The 24,730-nt window shown below is 38.4% G+C and overlaps 1 protein-coding gene across 1 annotated transcript in view; it reads left to right on the forward strand.

Moving 5' to 3' along the window:
• The first annotated feature begins 224 nt into the window (after positions 1-224).
• Positions 225-24,730, forward strand: part of alcama (activated leukocyte cell adhesion molecule a) — a 45,255-nt gene continuing 20,749 nt past the window's right edge. Inside the window, exon 1 of the mRNA XM_067494481.1 lies at positions 225-463. Within this exon, the coding sequence (XP_067350582.1) occupies positions 406-463 (58 nt within the window). The 5' untranslated portion in view covers positions 225-405. The remainder of the gene's footprint in view (positions 464-24,730) is intronic.

A 24,730-nucleotide genomic window follows, 5' to 3' on the forward strand; every position in this document is an offset into this window, starting at 1 on the left:
CGCAAATCACTGCATTTATTTTTTTATTTACATTTTACTCCATTAAATGCTTTAACAGAATTAAAGCATTTTATTGTATTGCAAATGCCTAAAATATCAATGACTATGTAGACTACTCTTAAACAACACCGACAGAAAAAAAAAACAGGTCAGTTACAATATAAATTGTGAAACCTCCCTTCGTCAGCTATTCTTTTGGGAGTGTCCAAATATCCGACGGCCCTGGAAGGCGTCATCAAAGCAAAAGCCCCGAGCTTCCCCAGCTTCTCTCGCTCTCAGCTTGCTATTTTTCACCTGATCTCCGTCACTGACACGTGTACTAAGGCTTTTGACTGTTGGTCGTATTTGAACAGCTCACACCGACTCTAACTCCTCGTTTGTTCACCAGGGAACCACGTTTCAGGGATGAATATGGTTGTTTTCCTGTTGCTGGTTCTCGTAAGCGCCGGGACTTGTGATCAAGGTAAGCCGCCTTCAGAATGCTGGAATACTTTTTAGGATATATTGAATTCGCTATAGTGATTCATATTTTTAAAAACGGGTAGTCAATATAGCGTTTTTCAAACGATACATTTGAACTAAAATGTTACGAGCAGAAGCCTCAAAGACTCTTCACGGCTTTACACCTGTTTGGGCTGTTGTGGGCGACAGAGACTCCACTGATCACAATGCATTTCTATTATACAAAAACGAAGAGGTTTAATATTTGAATAGGCTATTAATAAAATTAAGTGTTGGCGCGTAAACGAAAGTAAAACTAAGTCTTTATTTTCCTTTTAACTTTATTGTCATATGTATGTATTGTAGCTGAGTTTAATACATTTAGATGCGTCTAATGATGACTTAGCGCTTTGTGGAGCTATGCTACGGAGTCATGGAGTTGGATTTAAATTCGGTCGCCGGTCATCGGATTTATTGTTTGTAAAAAATTTGTAAAACTAAATAAAGTAACTTGTAATGTGTTCATTGCGTGCAATACAAAGCCCTGTGAGAGGGAAGTATAGCTGTGTTTATTACTGGTGTGTTTGTAACAGCCCAGAAGAAGTCAGAAATAACACCTTCGTACCTGTTTAATGACTGGAGCAGTTCAAAAGACCCTTTGTGTTTGTGAAACTCTCCAGCCCTGTGTAATGTCTGAGGTTGATAGTGTTTGGCTTGTGAAAAAACAAGGGTTGGGCTTTGAAAGAGTTCCAAAACCAGCACCAGCGTTGATGGCACTGACATTTTCTTGTGTCACTTACACCACATGAGTCAGAATAAATGATTGTAGCTGTTATCTCTGACTTGTGTCTACATCACTGGCCATCGCTCTCACTGTTCACAGAGCTGCTCTTTGTCAAGCAGCTGGAGAGGAGCTTGTCTGTTTGGTGGGTGACTGTATATATGTGTGTATGCGGTCAAACATTCGGTGGGGGGTTAGTGGTGGTCAACACTTACCAAAGCACAGGTTCAGTCTCTGTCTCTTAATGCTTACTGACCTGTCACTGCACCATTGACAGTACAAAGGGGGAGAAAGAGAATACATTTTTTTGGTCTGGTTTAATTGGTGACGAAATCCGTTTTTATCCTCCACATAATGACACATAAGAACACTTTTCTTATGTTTTCTAATTCAGAGAGTTTCCTTGTCAGCCTTTTGAATCTGCGTGAGGCGCATTGTTTACCGTCAACTAGAAATACTTACATGTTACTAGAAGCAGGAGGAGGGTCTCGTATTACGTATAATATGAAATAATAAGTTAATAAGTTTTAAAATCCAGTCACGGTAATATCATCACTGTTTTTAATTTGACCACATTTTACGACAACCTGTACTCCACAACAGAGATCTACTGCCTCTTTGGGATTTGTTGTACTGACCACAGACGATGTTGGTCGACTGTATTACTATATGGTTTTAAAAAAATATTATTGACAGAGAGGTAAAATAGGAAAACACAAGGGGAACATTGTGACTTACACATGGTTTCCTGTTAAAATTCCAGGCAAGATAGTGAATTCCCCCAATAATATAAGTGAATTTTAAAAATAAAAATCTGCTACCTGCCAGATACATATAACAACCAGTTACTAATACATGTTACATATACATTCATAACCACTCGATTTTCCTGCTGTAGCATTTCAGTTTACCTTTTTTCCAGTTTACACACCCCTACCTCTATGATATTGTTCTATGGTGTTGAGCTTTGATCCCTTTTTGAATATGAATATAATTCACTCAGTCTGTAATCAGGTTTCATACATGTGCTTTAAAGTTGACCTACATACTGAATGCTTTTGGTTGTGGATAATTTCTACATGGGTGAATTACATAGGCGATTATCAACTAAACTGTCTACTCATGTAAAAACAAAATAATAAGCACAAATGCCGGACATGATAAGGTGTGGTATGCAGTTCCACCATAGGTTGCTTTTGCCTCAGGGACAGGATAGGCTGAAATGCTCTCCATCTCCCCTGATTTTTTTTTTCTCAGTTAAAGAGGGGAGGCATGGTGGTAGTGTGAAGACAAAGGTAGGGGGCAGCTACTTTCAACTATTTTCATCCAAATACCCCAATAGCTTATTTCTGAAAGGTCACAGTCTGTTTGAAGCCCCACCTAAACCTTTCTGTGAGAGGACTTTAGTTTCATCTTTTATTCAGAAGTCCACCACCCAACACCTTCAAATTGTTTAAATGCATTACATAAACATCCCATAACTCGTCATGTGAACGTGGTCCAAGGTTTGCAAAGTTGCTCTGTGGCTTAAAAAAATCCACTACCTACATTGTGCTGGTAACATTAATAATGACATAGGACTGTATGTAAATATGACAGGGTTTTGTTTCTTTTCTAAAAAGCATCTGGGAAATGATCTTCTCCAACAACTCCAGCTGGATTAACACTTTCAGCAGCCTGTCACAGGTGGAATGTGGCTCAGTTGAATTCATGCAGTTGCTTTTATTTAATCTGTTTGTTAAAGCAAACATCCTGTCAAATAAACGAGGCGCACATGTTGTGTGTGCCAATGTCCTTCATTAGCAAGAAGCTTAAACCTTGTCCTGTGTTGAACTGAAAATAAAAGTGTTTCTTAGTATCTTGATTTTTTCAGTGGATGGTAGCCCTTCAAACATGTTTTTCGTCTATGTGAAGAGCATAATCTAATGCCGGGGCCTCACATTAGGGTTGGCTTGTATGTTGGTCACTACTGTGGGCTTTCCATACTGCAGTTTTCACCGACTCCCCCAATTATAAAAAGCATTGTTCTAAGCACCAAGCAGTAACAGCAGCTAAAATAGGAAACGGTACTATCGAAAGTGAAACTACAGTAAATGAGATCATGGGTAAACCCAGAAGTGGACACACCCACACCCACACAAACACACACACATATGCGGTATAGCTATAATAACACTATGTGTCAGGTTGTGCGGTGTGTCATAGGTCGATGTGTTTTTTCTATCTAATGATGTCATGGTAAAAAAGATCACGAGTTCAGGAAAGTGTGACCTTATCAAAATGAGAAGTTGAATGATTTGTTTGCCCAGATCTCAGTGGGGAAGTTGCTGTTTGGTTTAATGTGCAGGACATTTGAAATTCAGATTTACAAAATAAACTTTTGGGGAAATACTGACGGTATGAGGCATCCGAGAATAAAAAGCACCAATGAAAGCACCTAAATAACTGATTCACTCATCAAGATGTTCATTGACAGTAATTAGACAGCATGTTGTAAATTTTATTTGGTGAAGTTAGTTTTATTTTGTCATGTTTGAGATGTTTATTAAGGAAGTCATTAGACAGTAATAGATATGGATTAAAAATCTTTGGGGGTCAACAAGTTAGACTCAAAGCCAGTTTGATTTCCTTTTACAGATCAAACAAGAAAAAATACTGGAATACCATCAGCTGTCGGTGATGGGGTGGGGGGTGGGGGGGTGGGGGGTGGGGGGGTGGGGGGGGTTGTTGATTACAGGGCACATAGTCATAAAAAGCTTTTACACTGAAGCAGTATGACAGCACAATGAAAGATTTGCTTTTGTTTTGTTTTAGACCAGTCTGGAACAATTTTGAGCCTAACTGATGACTGAAGAATCAACTTGCCTCCCACCATGTCTGCTCCTGTTGTAACAGATTTGACCGTATATTAGTCTTAGAGCTAAATTACCTCAGGAAAATCTACTTTCTTAATCCCACTGGAACCACACAATAAAGATTCATCATCAGGATTGTTACATTGTTAAATGGCAGTCAAAGTAAAGCTAGTCAATGTGGTGTTTCAAAGAGATTTTCTCTCATATTTATACTGGTGCTGTGTTTGTGTGAAGGCAGTTAGGGTCCTGAGTCGATGAGTTACATTTGAAATGAGCATGCTGCGCTCAGAAAGACTATTATTCATGTAGATAAGGAGGTTATTTATTCCCAGGAGCCAGAGGTATGGTGCATAGAATGGGCCAATGAGCATTTCTTTCAGATACGCTTAAAATAAAAGAATGAATGTATTTACAATTTGCTGAATACATTAGCCAACTTGTAGATAGACAGCATGGCAACTGTGAAGACACTGATGTGTTCAGTGGACCACCCTAGGGTTAGAGACACACTTCTCTGATTTGTCTGGTCAGAAGTCCTTAGTTGAAATATTTCTAATCATTCATATATGGGTATTAAAAATCACAGCTGCTATAAATTATGAGTCAGACCTGGCTTTGGAGCCCTGTGTTTTTTGTCTGAGTTCAACTTAAAAAGCACTCAGCTACTGGGAAAAGTAGATGTCCTTTGACACAGTAAGAGTGACAGGTGGGTGAGAGCCAATAATGAACATCGTAATTTTAGTGCAAACTGAAGCAAAGAGTTGTTTACTACCAAATCCCACCATGTGAAGGAATTGTAAATAAAATGGAGGAAAAATGGAGGAAAACTCTGTGTCCCAGTTCTCTACATCCTTTCTTCAATGGGATGCTGGGAGATAAAGTAAAGAGTAATGTTGTGTGGAAAAACATAGCTGCCATTTTTGGTGTTTCTGTTGGAGGAAGATACGTCAAAAAAAAAAAAAAACATCCAGTTGAAGTTACACTAATCCAAAACACTCTCATAATTCAAGACTGATGAGAGGTGTAGCTGTCAGCTAGCCAGCTGCAACTGAGAGTGGTTTGTAAAAGGAACCACAGAGGAGAAAATGTTTTTTAGCACCAAGTAAAACTAAGTCTGGAGTGTGTCTCAGTGGCTTCACAAAGCAAGCATTCATCTTGTGTTTTTCCCTGAAGGGTCCTAATGCTCGAAAAAAATACCATAGTTGTAGATGACTACGTTTGTGTGAAACCATTTCCAGCTCAAGTGGCCACCAACTAGTGTATCACCAGAAATACAGCTCTTTGTAACCACAAAAAGTGTAAAAGCAAATCAAATTTTAGTTATATGTAACTCTTTAAGAAATCCTTTAGATAAAGGAATCTAAAAACTAGACAGACTGCCCCAGAAAAAAAAATAAAAAATTCTACTCACACCTGGAATGTTTTTTTTTTTTTGGAATGTGTTTTTACGAGACAGTGGTTATCGCCCACTGTATGAATGAACACTTATTTATGCGAAGAGTAATTATATTTGGATGATGCAGCTAAATAAACATGTTGCCTGATTTCCAAAGATGTAGACCTTTTTAATTGTTTCAGAAAAGCTGCAACCTCAGCCTATACTGCAATTCAGGACAACAACATTTGAGGATAAAACATTTACATGCACAAATCTTGCCGGTAGCAGTGCTAGGGGTTAAGAAAGATGAGAATTTAAAGTAGGTGGAACTGAAAGTCCTGACCTTGGGCTGCAATGGGAGAAGAACCTAGATTTATCTTCCTTTAATTGGGTTTCTAGTTTATTTTGTAGTCCTAACATAGAGGCATACCAGAGGGAACCTGACAAAATAAATAAATCAGTTACCACAGGTGTCTAAGATCTGGCTCAGTTAAGCCCACTTTGAAAAAGAAAGTTGTAATTTTTAGTTATTAAAACGTTAGTTTGTATTTCATTCTCCGTTCTTGCTATAGGTTTCTAACTAAATCTGAGCTCAGCGTTGTGAGATAATGAACCTGAAAGAGTTGTTATCCCAACAGGCAACAACTGTACTTTTTACCTTCTGAAATATTTACCCACAAAACACAAGGCAATGACAAAAACTGATATATATATTTTTGAAATGTACAACCTCACTAAAAGTTATTGTTCAGTAGAATTAATGAGATGTCTCAAAGTTCATAACAAACAATTTGTGATGAATTTACATATCTCTTTTTGTCTTGGAATCTTGCCTGTGTATTTTGCTGTTATTTCTGTAGCCTGCTGTTTCTGTTGGTAATCTGAAACCTTATGCGGCCTAAGACCCAGGATTTTGGTTTTAAAGCTGACAGCCACCTCTGTGCTTGGAAAGCTGGTGGTGGTGCAATATGACGCGTCACATATGACATTAGTTGTGGATCTCTGGAGCTCTCAAGCTGCTCAGGTTTCACTTGTGTGAAGCTGTGTCTCATCCTCATGTTCACACAATCTGCAGGAGTTTAAAATGAATACATTTTAAGGGGATTAGCAGTGGATTTCAGCTTTATCATTACTGTGCTGTTCAACATTAAGATCTGCATTTATGGAGCATTGAAGAGTGGAAGAGAGGATTTTAGGAGAAAAGGTTCCCTCCCTCTATTCTGTGATGACACATGGATTGAAAACAAAGAAAATATGAAAACAATATCTGGCCCATGTTAAGAACCTTATTTTAAGATAAGGTGCACCAATTATTTTCTATGTCACAGTTATTTTTACTGCAAAACTTTCACATTTCTTCTTCTGTAGCTACTGCTTTATGCTTATGTGGTGAAGATTCAACTGAATTTCAGGATTTGGCTGCTGAGTGCTGTAGCTTTTTGTTGATGTGATGTTTTGGCTGAGTATTAAACAGAAACTGTAGCTATGAAATGTAGACAAGTGGTAAATGTTGACAGCAGTCTGGGCTCTGTCACTGGCCTTGTGCTTATTTTTCGGGTTTGTCTTTTCAGTTATGGCTAAATGCCAATAATATTGTTTTATCTGTTACTGAAATCAATAATCTGAAGGAGAGTGCTACTTTCTTTAAAGGAAGAACCCTTTATTTTTGGTAGTTGTCTTTTTAAATAAACATCAAGCATATTAGATTTGAACACATAGCACAGGAAGAAAAGGACTGGTCATAAGGTGGTAATTTGGAGCCCACCCACCATCATTGAGATACATACCTGGTTGACTGACAATCAATTCAGGTATGAATATCATAGCTGAATTGATTGTCAGTCAACCAGGTATGTCTGTTGGCAGAGGAAATTAGAAATTGTTGCTTTATGCTCTACCATCAAAAATTAGTTTTGATATTTTAGTTCTGTTAAGAAACACAGAGATTATTCCTCTGAAAGAGCCACAGTAAACACTGGTGCACTGTACATTTCTAAGCTGTATTTACCACCATGGACTTGTTTCAGTGACTCTACAGTATATTGCAGCTCTGGGTGTTGTGTCTTTTTCTATTGCTGAAAAGTTCCTACTCCCCATGTTTATTGTGCATAACAGAGAGGCTTGTTTAGTAAAGGGAAATATACAGTGTCATAAACTGTTCAAGTCTTTTGGAATTGTGCTAAGTTCACCCAGACAGACTGTCTTATAGAGAGGCTTCAGAAATGTTTTGAGGGTTGCTTAGGAAGTCACTTTAATTTGTATATTGATCATTGCATTTACTCTGTCTCCTGTCTGTTACCCATCACACAGGCTGGGTACAATAAAAATGTTATTTAAAGGCAATGATTAGTGGGCTTTAATTTCAAACTTGGAATTAAGTTTGTTCCTTTGTTGTTCATCGGTGCCACAGTAACTTTAATTACTTCAATCCCTTGTTCTAAATATTACTCCTTATTATAACTCCTGCTGGAAGATAGCTGAGAACCTCAGTTTATGGGTTTTTGGGTTCAGCTACAAAACAGCAGCTCTGGACCTGGCATGGAGCAGTGCTCCAGCTGAAGGATCGTCTGTCTATAAGTGCACCACACAGCTGCTGTTCCTCTCTTAATGAAGATAAATAAATTATGTTCAATGTCAGTGTGAACCTTTTTTCTGTATCAAAGTCCGCGATCTTTTTCTAACATTAACCAAGTGCTAGCATAAAGTGATTGGGGTGTGCTGGAAAGGTGATAAAGTCAATTCCATAACCATGAAAAATGTAAGACAAAACTTGACCAATTTTGCTTTAGGGGCGGCTGTGGCGCAGGAAGTTAGAGCACCACCAATCTCGCAGTTGTTGGTTTGATCCCCGGCTCTTTTGGTCACATTTCAAAGTGTTCTTGAGCCCCAACTTAGACGCTCCTGGTGGGTGTTGGCCAGCTGTGTAGCAGCTCCCATCCATGTGTGTGATTGTGAGCACGAATGGATGAATAAGAAGCAGTGTAAAGCATTATAAGTGCAGACTGTTTACCATCCATTAGTACACAGCTAGAGATGGCCAATTATCCTTGATGCTGGCAAACCTAAAACCTATTACCTGACTAACAGCTGTTAATGTAAGACGCTGTCATTTTAGTACAGAGGTTAAAACCCCAGCATGTTACTCTTTATCCTACATTCTGATTTGCTTCTATGACCAATTGAGTGTAAAGATTATTTGCAGTGAATGTCCCACTTAGTAGACATAAAGCAAAAATAGATTCTTGAAGTGATGCCTGTGAAAACACAGTAATGTTTGAGGTGCTATTGTGCAGGAAGGATTTCTTGTCATTCTGAAGTTAGCTAAAACTAGGCCTGGAGATTTGATATGACTGAAAAAATAAGATCCCGATATCTGTTTACATCATTCCTGGTTCCACTTCATCATATTTGTATTATTATATGTAGGCTGCTTATGTTTTGTAAGGTGCCCTAACTGAGAACTGTTATATATAAAGTTGTCATGACCATGGTACATGAACATTTAATCAGTTTTAAAAATAGGCAATTCATCATAAACATAATTTACCTGTGGTTTATGATTAATATAGTTATTGTACCATATCTGTTACTCTTAAAGTGTATGCTTAGTGTATCACTGTTTAAGGCTGAGTATAAATACAATTTGGTAATTCGAAATTCCTCTGAAATCCTGAGTAAGGCCAATTCAAGACTAGGCCTGCTGTCCACTTTTGTACCCTGTTGTAGACTGCTGTACCCAGCTGTCCCCTGGTTTTCCCTGCTTGCCTCTCATGTACCCTGTTGTCCTAGCTGGTCTGTCCTGTATCCTTAAGTCCCCTGCTGTTCTCTACTGTCCTTGGCTGGTCCTCCCTTCTCTCCCCTCCTAGATCTTTCTATACTCTTGTGTCTCCTGCTGTTGCCTTATGTTGCCTGCTCTCCCCCTTGGCTGTTCTCCCCTCTCCCCTGCTGTCCCCTGCTGTTCCCTTCTAAACTCTCCTTTACCCTACTGCCTCTGCTGTTCCCTTCTGTATCCTGCTCTACTCTGCTGTACCACGTTTACCCCTGCTGTATTCTGCTGTACCCATTTTACCATTCTCCCCTGTAGTTCCCTGTTGGTTCCCCCTGCTCCCTCCTGTAACCTCGCTTGTCCCTGCTGTTCCCTGCTGCCACCCACTCATACCCTTCTGTACCCTACTGTTCTCCTATGAGACCAGGGGTTTTATAGTTTAATTTTAACTTTGAGACTGATGGGAACCACTGGAAGCTTTACCTCTTTGGGCCTTATTGCGGAAATACCAGGGAGATCTCTTGTGAATGAGCCAGAGATAACACCCACAAGCACCATGCTGTATCTCAAGATTGTCTCAGCCCTCAGGTATTCTATCCTGGATGACTGTCTCTTTGGTTTACAGCAGCTACAGCTTTTGAGTCAGCCTCTGGTTCTCACTATGTACCTTTTAACTATGTTGCTGAAAGCCACTACAAGGAGTTTCTAAATGTTTTTCCACTGATGAGAAAGCAGGGTGGGATTTTGGGTTTAAGTGATCCTTTTGGTAGCCTGTCTATTTATATCTCTCCATCTAGTCAAGCGAGACCAAGCCCCACAGTCACATATTTGACTGATTACTAAACCTGTTTGGCTGCATGCTGCCATGGCCATGTAGAAGAGGAAGCTGTGAAAGCAAAGTCATCTCTTTTTTCTTTTTGTCTTTATCTAAGGTGACAAATGCATCAAAATGTGAAAGTGCACCTCCATTTTTGTATCCCAGTCCAAGATTGTTTTAGTGCTTCTCGGTTCAGTTATTGCCTTTCTATGACTCTCTACTCTCGGTCTAGTTGTTGACTCTTTAGACTTTAGCTTTAGTTTCATTAATTCAGCTAATATTTAGTTTTGTGCTCACATTGTTTTATTCCAACATTATAGAAGAAACTGCCATTCCTGTCACTTTCTTCTAGGGGAACAATAGTGGTAGTGGTAGTGGATTTTCAAGATTTGCTCAAGTAATAATCAGCCGAATGTGAAATAAAACTACATTTTCATGACTCATCATTTTATACTTCAAAAATGCGGCAACCTTTTGAAATATGGATCAATTTACCTGTCACATTTTCAATTGATATTTTCAAGTAGCATTGATGGTCTGGTCATAGGCTTGTCACATTGCCTTTATCCTCCCACCATTGACTTTTTTTGTTTTTTTTTTACAATTTCTACTTTGTTTGTATTTGCTAAATATGGGGCGACTGTGGCGCAGGAAGGTGGAGCGGTTGTCCACCAATCTCACAGTTGTTGGTTCAATCCCCGGCTCCTCCGGTCACATGTCGAAGTGTCCTTGAGCAAGACACTGAACCCCAACTTAGTTGCTCCTGGTGGGTGTTGGCCAGCTGCATAGCAGCTCCCCCATCGGTGTATGAATGTGTGTGTGATTGTGAGTGTGATTGGGTAAATAAGAAGCAGTGTAAAGCGCTTTGAGTGCCAATAGGTAGAAAAGTGCTATATAAGTGCAGACCATTTACCATTTAAATGCAGTGCATAGGGATGGTGACAGAAATGTTGTTTCAAATATTTAAAGTTAGAATTGCTTCCATCCACAGAAGAAGACAAAAACTATGCAAATAAGCCTAAAATAAAGATAACTTGAGGCTTTTTAGCTTTTTTCTCATTCTCTAACTCTCTTTCACTCTTGAGGCTTGAGCTGTGACATGTAGCTTTGAAGAGAGATACTTTGGTCCAGTCAAGAAGCCTGATATTACCCATATAAGCTTGTCGATTGTTTTGATGCTCATTGAATTCATTTAATCGTGTGCAAAATAAATAGCCTGGGGAGCTAAGTTATCTTATCCATCTCAAGCATATTCATATTTTTACTAAGTAGAGACACAGTCCAAACATATACTCTGTCTGCACTGTATTTAATCTCTGAGCCTGAAGGAAAGAAAAACAATTTAGTGCATGAGCTGGTACCATTGTGTTGAATAGTTTGTTCTTTTTTTGCCTAGAGATACCAAGCATATTGTGTGGTCAAGTTAAAACTTGCAGTATTCTTAGCTAGCTGATTATAGGAAGAAAGAAAACTGCGGTTGAGTGCTCGAGGGCAAAATTCCAACTTGTCTGTAGAAGGCTGAACAGAGTCCTGAAGGGAGAAAACCCCACCTCAAGCTACTCACTTTAGATACCTCTCTGGTCCCATGTCGAAGTGTCCTTGAGCAAGATACTGATACCCCAACTTAGTTTCTCCCGGTGAGCCTTGGCTAGCTGCATAGCAGCTCCCCCATCAGTGTATGAGTGCGTGTTTGGGTGAATAAGAAGCAGTGTAAAGCACAGTGTAAAGTACCAATAGCTAGAAAAGCACCATATAAGTGCAGACCATTTACAGTATATTTGAGTTTGTCAAATAGATATGCTCTTATGTTATCCACCAGTATAGGTTTTTAAATACCTGATCCGATCTTTAGAGAGCTGGGAGGACAATGGCAAATATATAATGGAAACACAATGTAATAAGTGAGAGTCAATTATGCTTTACTTAAATGAATGATAACTATTGAAAATTTCAGATATTAAAAATATTATTCGTAGAGCAGTAACAAGAATATCTTATTAAACTAAGATTCACTCAAATCATTACTTTATGAACGTTAGCCAAAAAAATTTAGTTTTTGTTGAAAATGTTTCATATGTGCTAATGCAACTTTAGAGTAGTAGTTTGACCAATAGATGCAGATGCTACATATTTCTATATTTTTTTTCATGAAGTACATTTCAAACAGAACTCTGGTGGTAAATGCAATTCTCCTAAGGTGTGCTGTTTCCTTCATGGCCACATTTTATTCATTCTCACAGTCCTGTCCTGCAGTAAATAATGCAATCACACCACAAACGTTCACATTTCACTTTCTAATAAAGGATTCAGTATAGGCCTAACAGCAAAGAGGCATAAAGTACAAAGAAAGTTAATGTGTTTAAGATAGTTACTTAGAGGTGAAGACAGGTTCATGAATGTGACGGTGACTGAGGGCATAATGTTGAGTATATAAATGATCCCTCTGCAAAAGTCACTCCTTTTCCTTTACTGGGTTTGCTGTATGCAAAAATTGCTGCTGTATCCCTACTTCATTTTGTGCTCTTTTTATATCAGGCAGTGTAGATAACAAAGGGGAGGGATACTACTTTCATACTTGCCCACACATGTTGAATTTATAGGAGGGACTGTAAGTGAATAATTAAAATGTTATACTTTTTTTTGCACCCAGGTTGTTGTGCGACTTAACACCAGAGTGGATGTTGACACACTAGTTCAGTTTTATGACGAAAATCCTATAAGCATTTTGTTCAAAATTTTCCATGACAGTCAAATTTTTTCTTTAAAAAAAACCAAAAAAAAAACCCAAACTACTCCGATATCCTTACATTGTCCAGCACTTAGTCAAAAGAGGAGAGCTGGGTTTAAAAAGGCAGGAGAACAGGTGAGAACAATTGTGAACGTTGATGAGTGGTAAAGGTGGAGAAACGAACAAACTAAAACAAACAAGACCAGATCATGACAATGGGATGCTGTTAGAACAGGTGTTTATTTCCTGTGATTGTTTAATTCTTGACTGACAAAACCTGAAAATCTCTTTACTACATTCATAGGTTTAACTTTGTAGTCAATAGGGGTCAGCTTTTTATTTTTCCCGAACTGGCACCTGTGGAGTAGAGTGCCTGGATGAAAGAAGAGGTCATTATATGGAGTGGTGCCTCATTGTTTTTATAATTAATCAGATAAAGACTGAAAGTAACACAAAGTGGCCTGTTCAATCAGAATAGTCTGAATGAATATTTTTGGCAGATACACACAAAAACGTCAGGAAGTAGTGTGTTCTATCACTATACAGTTAAAAACTGCAAGCCATACTTTCAAAATAAATCTTGTTATAGTAGAAGTCAGATTACTTATCTGCCCCATGTAAATGCAGATTTACAGTAAACAATTTAGGACCATGTGGAGTGTAGGTGTGTTTCAACTAAAACCATCACACCAATTATTCTACAATTATTCAGTTCTTTTTAAATAGAGCTATTCAAGCATTAAGTGAGAATTCCTGTATATTTCTTATCGCAATATACATTACATAAAGAAGAAATATTGCAATGTAAGTTTTCTAATATTGTGCAGCCTTTCCAGGTTACTTCCCTAATATATATATATATATATACATACATATAGCATATAAATGCAGCATGAAGCTGCCCACAAACAGGATTTTTGTATGTGATTCTGACTTATTTTAGCAAGCGTTTTCCCTGGTCTTAGTGATAGATGATAGATAGCATCTTAATCCTTTTTATATCAGCATAGTTCTGAGATAACATAAGGATAGGTCTGTTTTCCATGATGGGTTCCCTGGGATGGATTTGTCGTTTCTAGACAATCATCAGCTGACACAGATGATAACATGCCCATTCACAGCTCTGTTTAGTGTCTCTTACCTCTATATCAGCCAAGCTCGGATCGCCTCAGCATTGAGCCGCTGATGGAGTCTTTTTAAACATTTGCTGGAGAACATCACTTGACAGCCATTAATATCTACACTGATAAACAAGGAGTGCTGCCACAAGTCGACTCTGTTTTTCCGACAGTGGACCTCCGCTGAGGTAGGCACTTGTGCAATTCCCTTCCCTCAACTGGCAATGGCAAGTCTTGTGCATACATACTAACAGCTGTAACGACAAAGTATTTGCTGAATGTCAACATTTCTTATTCTCTCTTAATTGCTGTACTTGTCTCAGACAGTCTCCTCAGTTCAGAAAACAAATGTAGAGCCCATTGCTTTTGGCATATTAGACAGTTAGTAAATAATGAACGGCACTCAGTTTGATTTTCTTTAACAAGAAGGACTTATGTTTGAGTCTTTTTCTACTGATGAGCTCTGCAGACATGCTGGTGCCAGCAGCCTGCTGAAGCAGCACAGTGCATTTTTCCATTGACAATAAATTAGCTTCAATTCTCAAGGGGATTTGTCTTTCCATCTCCACTTCCTACCAGAGGGCACTGCATATCGGAGTGCACAGAGAACAAACTGCAACTGATAAGAAAGTTTGTGTGTGTGTGTATGTGTGTGTGTGTGTGTTCGGGAGTAGACCAGCCAAAACATATGGTCCCCTGATAGACGCACAGTGAACAGTCTGTTTCAAATTGCAAATACTGTGGCCACTGACATCCACATTTCATATTATTTAAAAACCAGAAACACTATAAAGTCTGATCTAACAGAATGTCTTCCAATGTGAAAATGTCTCAGACAACTGTATCTTTTTGCTCAGGCTTAGTTTGACCTTTACAAACCCACAAAAGAAAAATTTTTTTTTAACATTTCCTCATGTAATAGGTTTTAGTATGATGTGTAAAATGTGAAGGTAAGTGGAATATTAAGTAGGCTTGTGTATGTCTCAGTGCTCAGTGTCTAATTTGTCCCATGTAGCATGGTAACGACAAAAGCAGCTGTCAGGAAGAGGGATACAAAGCAATTCTATCCCACCCCTCAGGCCCCCACCTGCCACCTCCAGACATCAAAGACAGACGGAAGAGTTTGACCTCTATGACCTACCCTATTCATTTATAGGGGCAAAGACAAAAAGAGGTAAAGAGAGAAAAAGCTGTTTTTGCCGCAGCCACCTGTTCAATATTTTAATCTTCCATCAGGGTGTTTGTGTGAATATAGTCTATATTTGCATAGCCAGTACTCTGCCTTTACCATCGAACACATTTACAGCTCAGGTACAAAGAAAAGAGCTGTTTTTACTCACTCACAATATAGCTTCTTTCCATATGGGAAGATGGGGATGGCAGGAGAGAAAATAGTGCTATAATTTCCTAAAAACTAAATTGTCATTACTTAGGTTCAACTAAAATTGTTGTAAACTGTTGTAATTGTTCAATTGGTAAATCTTAAACATAAATCGTTAACATAAAAATAATTCAATTCAATTCAATTCAACTTTATTTATATAGCGCCAATTCACAACAAAGTCATCTCCGGGCACTTTACAGAATAAAGTCAAGATTATAAAGATGTATAGAGAGAACCCAACAATTCCCCCTGGAGCAAGCCATAGGCAACAGTGGAGAGGAAAAACTCCCTTTAACGGAAGAAACCTCCAGCAGAACCAGGCTCAGGGTGGACGGCCATCTGCCTCGACCGGTTGGGGTGAGTGGAAAGGGGACAGAGAAAAGAACAGAGCAACAAAAAGCAACAACAAAACATCGAGGAGATTGGTAGGACCAGTAGCTGCACGATGGAAGACACACAGCTTCAAAGCCAGGGACACCTGCAGAGAGAGGGAGACAGAGAAGGACAAAGACAACTACGGGAGAGAACACACAGAGTTAATGACATACAGTGTTGACAATTGTGGGGTGAGAGGAGAGGAGAGATGGTCAAGAGGAGGAAAGGAGCTCAGTGTATCGAGGGGTGGGTCCCCCAGCAGTCTAAGCCTATGGCAGCATAACTATAACTAACTATATGCTTTATTAAAGAGGAAGGTTTTAAGCCTAGACTTAAAAGTAGAGAGGGTGTCTGCTTCCCGAATCTGAACTGGGAGCTGGTTCCACAAGAGAGGAGCTTGACAGCTAAAGGCTCTGCCTCCAATTCTACATTTGGAAATTCAGGGAACCACAAGTAACATAACACGATAAAAACATCTTAACACAAATTAACCCCACAATGTGTGCACAGTAGAGCAGGAATATCCCAGCTGAGGTAAATGGTCTGATGAAGAACAAATGCAACCTTAATAAATATATGTATTTTCATTCAGTTATCAGTTTATAATGTGCACCAAATCAGTACTAAGTGTCCACCTTTATGCCCATAAGATAATTTAAATTTGAAAAATGTCCCATTACAACATATTCAGATTAAATAAAACATGATTAGCTACTGACACCGCTGTGTTCAGGCACCACCAAATCTGTTCCTACAGCAGACACCACTACCACTTACTCATGAATTATGTTATGTAATAAGAGTAATAATCTTTCTAGGAATGTAACAAAAGTATGCTGTACATTTGTAACATGAAAATAAAAGATTATAAGCAGAAAAATAATAAATTAGGGGAATGAATATTTTGGTAAAGTATATAATTAAAATTGTAATAAGATACTAGCTTTTCAAAGTAGCATTGCATTTACAGAAAACATGTATTTGTATACATAGTATTAACAGTAAATGCACTATATTGGCATATGAAATTTTAGTCATATAGCATACCCCTATATGTATAAAATAACTGAAGATTTAAGAATTTAACTGACACCATGTCTCCTTGACGTGTCATTTACTTTGGGGACAATTGCAGTGGGTTGTGGGCATGAAAGGAATGTGAAACAACAATAGCTGTGTCGGCCTGTTGTTGTCCGCTTGTTTTCAATGATGATTTACAGCAGAGGAGTGGTGGCTTATTTTAGTCACATTCTGCATGGATTTAGCATCAGGTCATGGCCATGTCCTCTGTGGCATTCATGTCCATCCATAGTGATGTGATTTTCTTACACAAACATGAGAAACTATTCAATTCAATTCAACTCAATTTATATAGCGCCAATTCACAACAAGTCTTTTCAAGGCACTTTACAGAATAAAGCCAAGACTATAAAATGGTATAGAGAGAACCCAACAATTCCCCCTTGAGCAAACCCTAGGCAACAGTGGAGAGCAAAAACTCCCTTTAATGGGAGAAAGCTTCAGCAGAACCAGGCTCAGGATGGGCGGCCATTTGCCTTGACCGGTTGGGGTTAGTGGAAATGTACATGTAATTGTCTCATATTTTGTTTTAATGAATTAAGAACAGAAAAATATGGGCTGTGTGTTATATTCTCAGCTGTAGCTCAGTTGTTAAGGCAGTTGTCCATGGACCACAGGGTCAGTAGTTTGATCTCTGTTCCCAGCTACATGTCAAAGTGTCCTTGGGCAAGACACTGAACCCCAAGTTGCTCCTGGTGAGTCAGGTGGGCACCTTGCATGGCAGCCACTGCCATCGGCGTGTGAATGGATGAACATTATATACACATATAAACACCCATACGATTGCAGAGACATGGTGAGCATAACAAAGTGGATCCTGCCAGTTTGTGATCCTCATTTTAGTTTACATTGTCTTGCAAGATTTTACAACAAATCAACAAAGTTTGCACTTACAAAGACATAATTACAACATTAAAAGGTCAGATCATGACCATCATCATAATCACGGCCTTATGAAACAGCAAGAAATTAACTAAGGTTAAGAACTTTTATGTAGATTTCTGGTACATCTGTATAAATAGTTACATGACAGTGAATAACAAATAATTCTCTGGGTTTCCTTTACCTGTAACAGACATTGTTCTTTATAGTAGGAGGTTCTGAGCCTCAGAATTTAGCTATTGATCATTGGTTGGGCATTTGAGGTAGAATATTTTGCAAGTTATGTGTATAGTTGATCAATATTTCAAAAATATATATTCAAATAATTAAAAATAAATAAATAAATAAATATTTGACAACTAATGACACGAAAAGAAGAAATAATTGTAAATAATTTTTGAATGGCTGCAGGAGATGGGTTGACTTCAGAAATGACTAGATTGTTCAAGGCAATTCCCTGATGTTGTGCATAGAGTCAGGAAATCCTGGAGAAATGGCTGAAACACAAGGACAAGACAAGACAAATCACTGTGACAGAGGCTGTTGCCTCCAAATCTATTGTAAGTGCTGAATGAATCTTAAGTGGTAGTGTTAGTTTAGCATCAACCACAGTTATAGAGGTGTACTTGCTTGTTTGCATGACAATGTGTGTGTGGCACTTAAACTACTCAGAACACGAGGGTCATTCTTACAGATCAAGTTGCCAAAAACATCCCAACATGCATTACAATTTTTTTTAAATGATGTCACTATATAGATATAAGTATTTTAGTTGTTGTAACTGGGTTTACTGACTGATTCTTGCAATCTGTAATAGACAGCACAACATTTGTTTCTGAATGTAGGAACAGATCAATCTTTGTATTTTATCTGTATTTTCTAAAACTGTGGAACAGCAACAGGAAACAATGGGTATAACCTTAAAGTGTTTGTCCACAAAGCTTTGGATACTGATTTGCACTACATGGTTGTCTAAATACATTAAAAAATATATGGAAATATAGGTTTGATGTGTTGTGGGAATTAATTTGCAGTCCATTAGCTACTCTCTTTGGAAAAGGCTCTGCAGCATGGTTTGCCACATGCTGAGTTAATTAGTGATCAAATCTTATTGTTACAAGTCTATCAAGTAATAGAGGGAGGTTTAACTTTAAAATGACCAGTCCATTAAGCCTTAGTGCTGGCATTTCCTCTTAGTTACTCTCTGTTAGTCTAGCACGGTTTGTTCAAAGCTTTATATTAGACTCAGGCCTTACTCCAGTGGGAATCAAAGTGTAGCCAAACATAAAATTAAATCCACTTGGTGATGAGGTGACATACTTGCTCACAATGTTGTCATTTAAAAGAAATGATCAATGATTCAGCCTCATCATCAGATAGCTAAAACTGGTTTGACTGCAAAGTTTAATTACACATTTTTCTGATAGGTCAAGATGTGTTGTCCTGACAGAAGTCACAGGGAATATTGTGAGTTCACATAGTAATACTGCAACCCCAAAAGCATTCAAATACAGCAGCTCCTCATACCAGTTCATTGTTCATATACAGTGTACGACTCCTCTTATGAAACCAAAAAGTCAAAGCCCTGTGCAGGAGCCCACCCTTTATTGTTCCTTTTCTAAAACATCCAACATTGTTATACTTTGAGAAGTAAAGGTTTTGTGCATGTGTGCATGGTGGAGCCAGGGGCTGCTGCACTTAGCTAGAGACTAACTGCTAATTAGCCTGGTCTATAATGATCCATAATTATCAGTTATGGTTTGCTTTGGTTTTCATTGTCAATGTTCTAAAATGTGCCTTACAATTGTTTCACACACATTAAGCACATGCAACTTCTAACAAGACAATTAAACAAATATTACAAACACATATTATATCAGACTTTACTAATAAGTTCACTCTTGTTTTGCTTAGTGAAAGATGACTGGAGGGAATGATAGGAAGCGAGAAGGCCACTGAGAACTCACGAAATCTGTGATCTTTTTCTCTCCCTGTAGATTTGCCATTATAGCATTATCCATCCCTTGGATGTTCTCCCACCATCAACCTCCCCAAAGTCCTGGTCTGCCCATAGGGCTTTGCTTACAGTAGTTGATGGATGCTGTCCCAGCTGTCATAGGGTGAGAGGCAGGATGCTACCTGAAAAGTTCTCCTGTCTGTCTCAGTCAGTCACACTCACAATTACACCTTTATACCACATACACATGGGCAATTTATTCACCAATTAACCTAACATGCATCTCTTTGGAATGTGGGATGACACTGCAGTATCCAGAGGAAAAAATGCAAACTCCATACAGAAAGGCCACAGCTGGCCAGGGAACACAAACCCACAACTTACTTGCTGTGAGGGAGCAGCACTACCGATTCCACCACTTTTCTTTTTTCACCAACTTTTTCTAGCTTTTAATATTCAATAGCAGGGCATCAGGATGATGCTATGTCAATCTATTATGCATTGTATCATCATATTAGGTAATATTTTTTTTGATAAATCCCTTTGTTTCATTATAGTTGCTTTAATTATTTCCTATTCGATAAAATGATATGGGACAGTCTAAGTACACCCACTTTCCATTTTCACTTTGTAACTGTTCTCTGTACTCTGAGGTAGGTCAATGCATTTCTTTTTGCTGTATATACTGGAAATATTTGTGCACAGTTGGCTCCTGTATGGGAGATATTATATATATATTTACACTCTTAGCTTATACAAAGTTAGTTTCATGTTCATGCTCTGACTCCTGTTTAAATGATTTAGGTGCGGTACAGCTGAACTCAGTGAATGTTCCTTTTTTTATTACACACACAGAACCAAGAATAAGAATCTGTGCAGATTTATAAAGTCAGACTTCTCTGTCCTCTTAGGCTGCTTTTTACCCATAGATCACTGATCTAACTTTAACTATTACCTCATTGATTACCTCAACTAACAACCTGTCTGCTAAACCCTATTCCAAATAGACTGCTCAAAGGAGCTTTAGCCTTAATAGACATCTTTGTTGCATCAATCTATGATTAGAAACAGGCTACCAACAGCTGTAATCAAACCACTACTTAAAAAACACTGTTTTGACCCAGGTGTTTTAGCCAATAACAGACCAATATCCAATCTCCTTTTTATTTCAAAAATTAGTTGCAAAAGTAGTTGCAAATCAATTATGCAACCCCCTGTCCAGAAATCATTTTATCATAGTACAGAAACAACATTGGTAAAAATCACCAACAATCTTCTCATGGCATCAGATAATGGGCTAGTTTATATACTTGTTCTGTTAGACCTTAGTGCTGCATTCGACACCATTGATCAGAACATTTTATTACAAAGACTGGAACATGAAATTGGGATTAAAGGAACTGTAATTCCCTACTTTTGGGATGCCAGACATGATCGCTGAGTCACACAAAGAGTAGCCCACTGTAACACAAAATGCTGAAAAATGTAAAGCTCCTACAGTGACTTCTTCTATGGAAGAAGGTCGCCTGGTCTGATGAATACCGCTGTCTTTTACATCATGCAACTCGCTGGGAGCATGTGGGAAAAGATGGCATCAGCATGTCTGATCCATTAAGGCCACAACTCAAAACCTACAGGATCTAAAGAAAATGTTGTCAATGTCTTGGTTCCAGATACATTCGGAGGTCCTGTGGATTCAAAGCCATGAGTCACAGATGTTTTGGTGGCACAGGGAGACCTACAAATACTAGGCATACAGTATGAGACTATGGTTTTAATGTTGTGGCCTATTTACATCACATAGTTGCTCAACTCTGTGACTCATGGAGGCTTAATAGTGCATTGTAGAATAAAACAATGTTAAATGAATTCTTCCTGGGTATAGTGTGTGAAAATGCTGAGCAGACTGAAAGGGTATGGTGCCCATTAATGGAAGTCTCTGTGCTGATGTTACTTGGCACATAGAATATTAGTGTTGAGCGGCTTTGTAGCACAAACACGGCTTTAACATAACTGTTATCCACAGTTACACACTTCCCAACAAACATTTTAAGTGGATTGCTAGTATAAAAAAGGAAAAGCATTGATTTTGCAGTGAGACAAATTAGCCTTCAGAGAAAACAATATCCATCTGTTAGCCAATCAAATTTACCTTTAGGTAATAATTATCACTTAATAACTACTAACCTAAATGTATCCTCTTCAGCTTTAGCGTAGACTGATACAGATGGTGCTGCTAGCAGATATTGACATATGCATTGATATACACATAGACTCTTGATTGCCACTCATGTTGGAGACAAATTATCTGTTAAGTGCCAGCAACCTAATACATTACTGGCAATGGGCTTAACAGCTTGGCAATAGGCCTCCAGAGCCCCCAGAGCTGTAGCTTGACACTAGGTTAAGGGACTGTGCAGATGGTCTCTGTGCACTGTCCCTGTTAAGTCCTGATATTGTATCCATAATTTCCAATAGTTATCCTAAATCCCTCTAGATTTGACCACTCAGAAAGAGCCCTGGGAGCATCATTGGGGAGAAAAGGCACTTTGAGATGAAGCATAAGATTATGATTATTGTGTAAAAGATTTCGTTCGTTAGAGCAGTTAAATACAGATTTATTTTTCAATAATCTTGACAGCCAGGATTGAAGACGTTTTCATCCTATATCCTGAGTGTTTGACCTAGGTGAACTAGATCATTGCAGTCTCCCTTGCAGAGCATTTTATATATATGCCACACTGTCTTTCAGAAGTGGGAATACATTTGAATGATCCAAAGTAGCTCCGAGCAGAATGCTCAAAAGAAGATTTATTTTATAAGATAGGAAATCAGTCTCTATTCAGGGTTAGTCTTACATTTGCCAGAAGTGTTTGAATTAAAATTTAAACTGTGGGAGCATATTTCTCCCCTAACTGACACACCGTTAATGTGCTGGAGTTTTGTCTTAATCTGATCTATGGATCATGCTATAGCTAATTACCATCCGCTCACTTACACTTCCTGGCTGCAGCACACTTGCGTGTTTTCAAATATATCTCCTGAAATAATATTACGGCCTTCATTTTTATTTTTGTAAGAAGAGCTGCAATCCTGCCTTCCCAACAGGACCATTACATGTGACTGCAGCATGAGTCAGCTTATTGTCCCCACTGTTGATGGATGCGATTAGGGTTCAGAGCAGTTCAGTTGTTCTCTCTTTTTACAGCAGTAGCACAGATCATTGTCCTTATGTATTATTTATTACTAGAAATGTTTATTTGACATCTTTCACCTTTAAAGGATTTTTGAACAAATTTGGACATTCATATTATCAACAGCAATACATTTAAAACTGTTTATTAATCAGAGTAGTTTTAGAGCATGCACTGTTGTGAGTTCTGTGTAGGCCCCTACAACCATAAGATCGTAGAATTATTATTTGGACCTTTTATCTTCTATTTTGAAGGCCCAGTTCTGACTTGTTTTTCCTTTTATCTCTCTTGCTTTTTTCATGTCATAAATTGAACCAAAGTGTAATACAAAATGTAGCCTTGCTATACAAATCCTTCTTGTCCTTATCCTAATGTTTCTACAAGCTATTTGTTTCTTACATCTTATTATTATTGATATTGTGCTGTACTCTTCGTTCATACATGATGCTATACAAGCCCACATTACAGTACAGTATATAGTTATACACTATATCTACCTGACTTACCTACTGTATTTAATTTTTGCTAATGACTCTGTTTTTGAAGGCTGTACTTCATGCTAGGTACCACATTTCACTGTTAAAGCTAGGTTTGGGGACAGACGATTTGGGGCTATGGGCTGATTCGTGCACACTCATCTGGATGATAATTTGACTAGATGAGGTTGACGCATTGTTTAGCTGGTGGTTAATCATGAGATAAGCTCAATTGAATTAGAGTCGCTAGAGCAAACACAACCCTGCCTCAGGAAATAAGAGGTTTGCAGATTTTTGTTTGTGAAAGGCGAGGGTGGCCGGAAAAGAAGTGGTGGTGTATAAATCCAGAGTAGTTTTGCAGCCCAACTGAGATAAAAAAATACTCAAAGAAGTCTGCACAGTGAATAACAGGGCAACCCCTCTGATATAAGAGAGAAGAGTGGATATTTTGAGAGAAGATAAGAGTGAAAAATGAGAAAGGTAAGTGTGGAAATGTTGCCCACTACCTGTTGTCAGTAACAACACTGTCTGCAATAATAAAAGCTAATAAAATGATTACTGCAGGGTGGGGTGGCTGTAGCTCAGTTGGTAAGGCAGTTGACCATGAACCACAGGGTCAGGTCGATCCCCGCTCCTGGCTACATGTCAAAGTGTCCTTGGGCAAGAAAATGAACCCCAAGTTGCTCCTGGTGGGTCATGTGATCACCTTGCATGGCAGCCACTGCCATCAGTGTATGTGTGAATGGGAATCAACATTGTAAAGCGCTTAAAGCGCTATATAAGTGACTATTTACCATTTACTGCAAAATCATTGATCAGTGGATAATTATCCAATAAATAATAATCATTATTGGATAATTTGTTAAAATTTAATTCAGTGTATGAAGATGTTTATGTAAATCTTTGGTTTGTGATACACAGCAGTAAGTCAAAAAGCATTTTTTTGAGAACCTATAAAGTAAGCTGCTTTAAATTATTATCTTCTTTTCTCTCACTGCCATTTCCAGCTTTTGATCAGACAGGTTAGTATGTCCCTGTGTGAACAGTACTTTGGTACAGCTACTAGCTCTTTTACAAAAGGTGCTGTTTGGTTGATCCGACAGTATATAAAAAAAACAGTAAATAATAAAAATTACTTGTAGTTACATGTAGTAAGAGAAGATAAAGTATAATATGAAAATTTAATAGAAACATGCTTAGTGCTAAATTGGTGCTGCTTTGCTACTGTTTTATTATTGAGTTGCACCTCAATGAAATCATGCTCATGTGTTTTTATTAAGAAAACGTGGAAGAAAGCACAGTTACATCAGGGTTAACATAACAGGAGGAAAGGCCAGGCTGCAATATTTGTTTTCAATTCTTTTTGTTGTCACTGTTATCCAGTTGATGCAGCCCTCGGATACACCACTGTACTACAAACATGCAAGTTTAATATTAAAGTGGGACTAGCCAATAATCTACCCCAGGCTTTTTCCTGGGTGTGTAGTAGCAGGCAGGC

The sequence above is a fragment of the Channa argus genome, chromosome 24 (assembly GCF_033026475.1).
Source record: "Channa argus isolate prfri chromosome 24, Channa argus male v1.0, whole genome shotgun sequence".
Taxonomy (NCBI): Eukaryota; Metazoa; Chordata; class Actinopteri; order Anabantiformes; family Channidae; genus Channa; species Channa argus.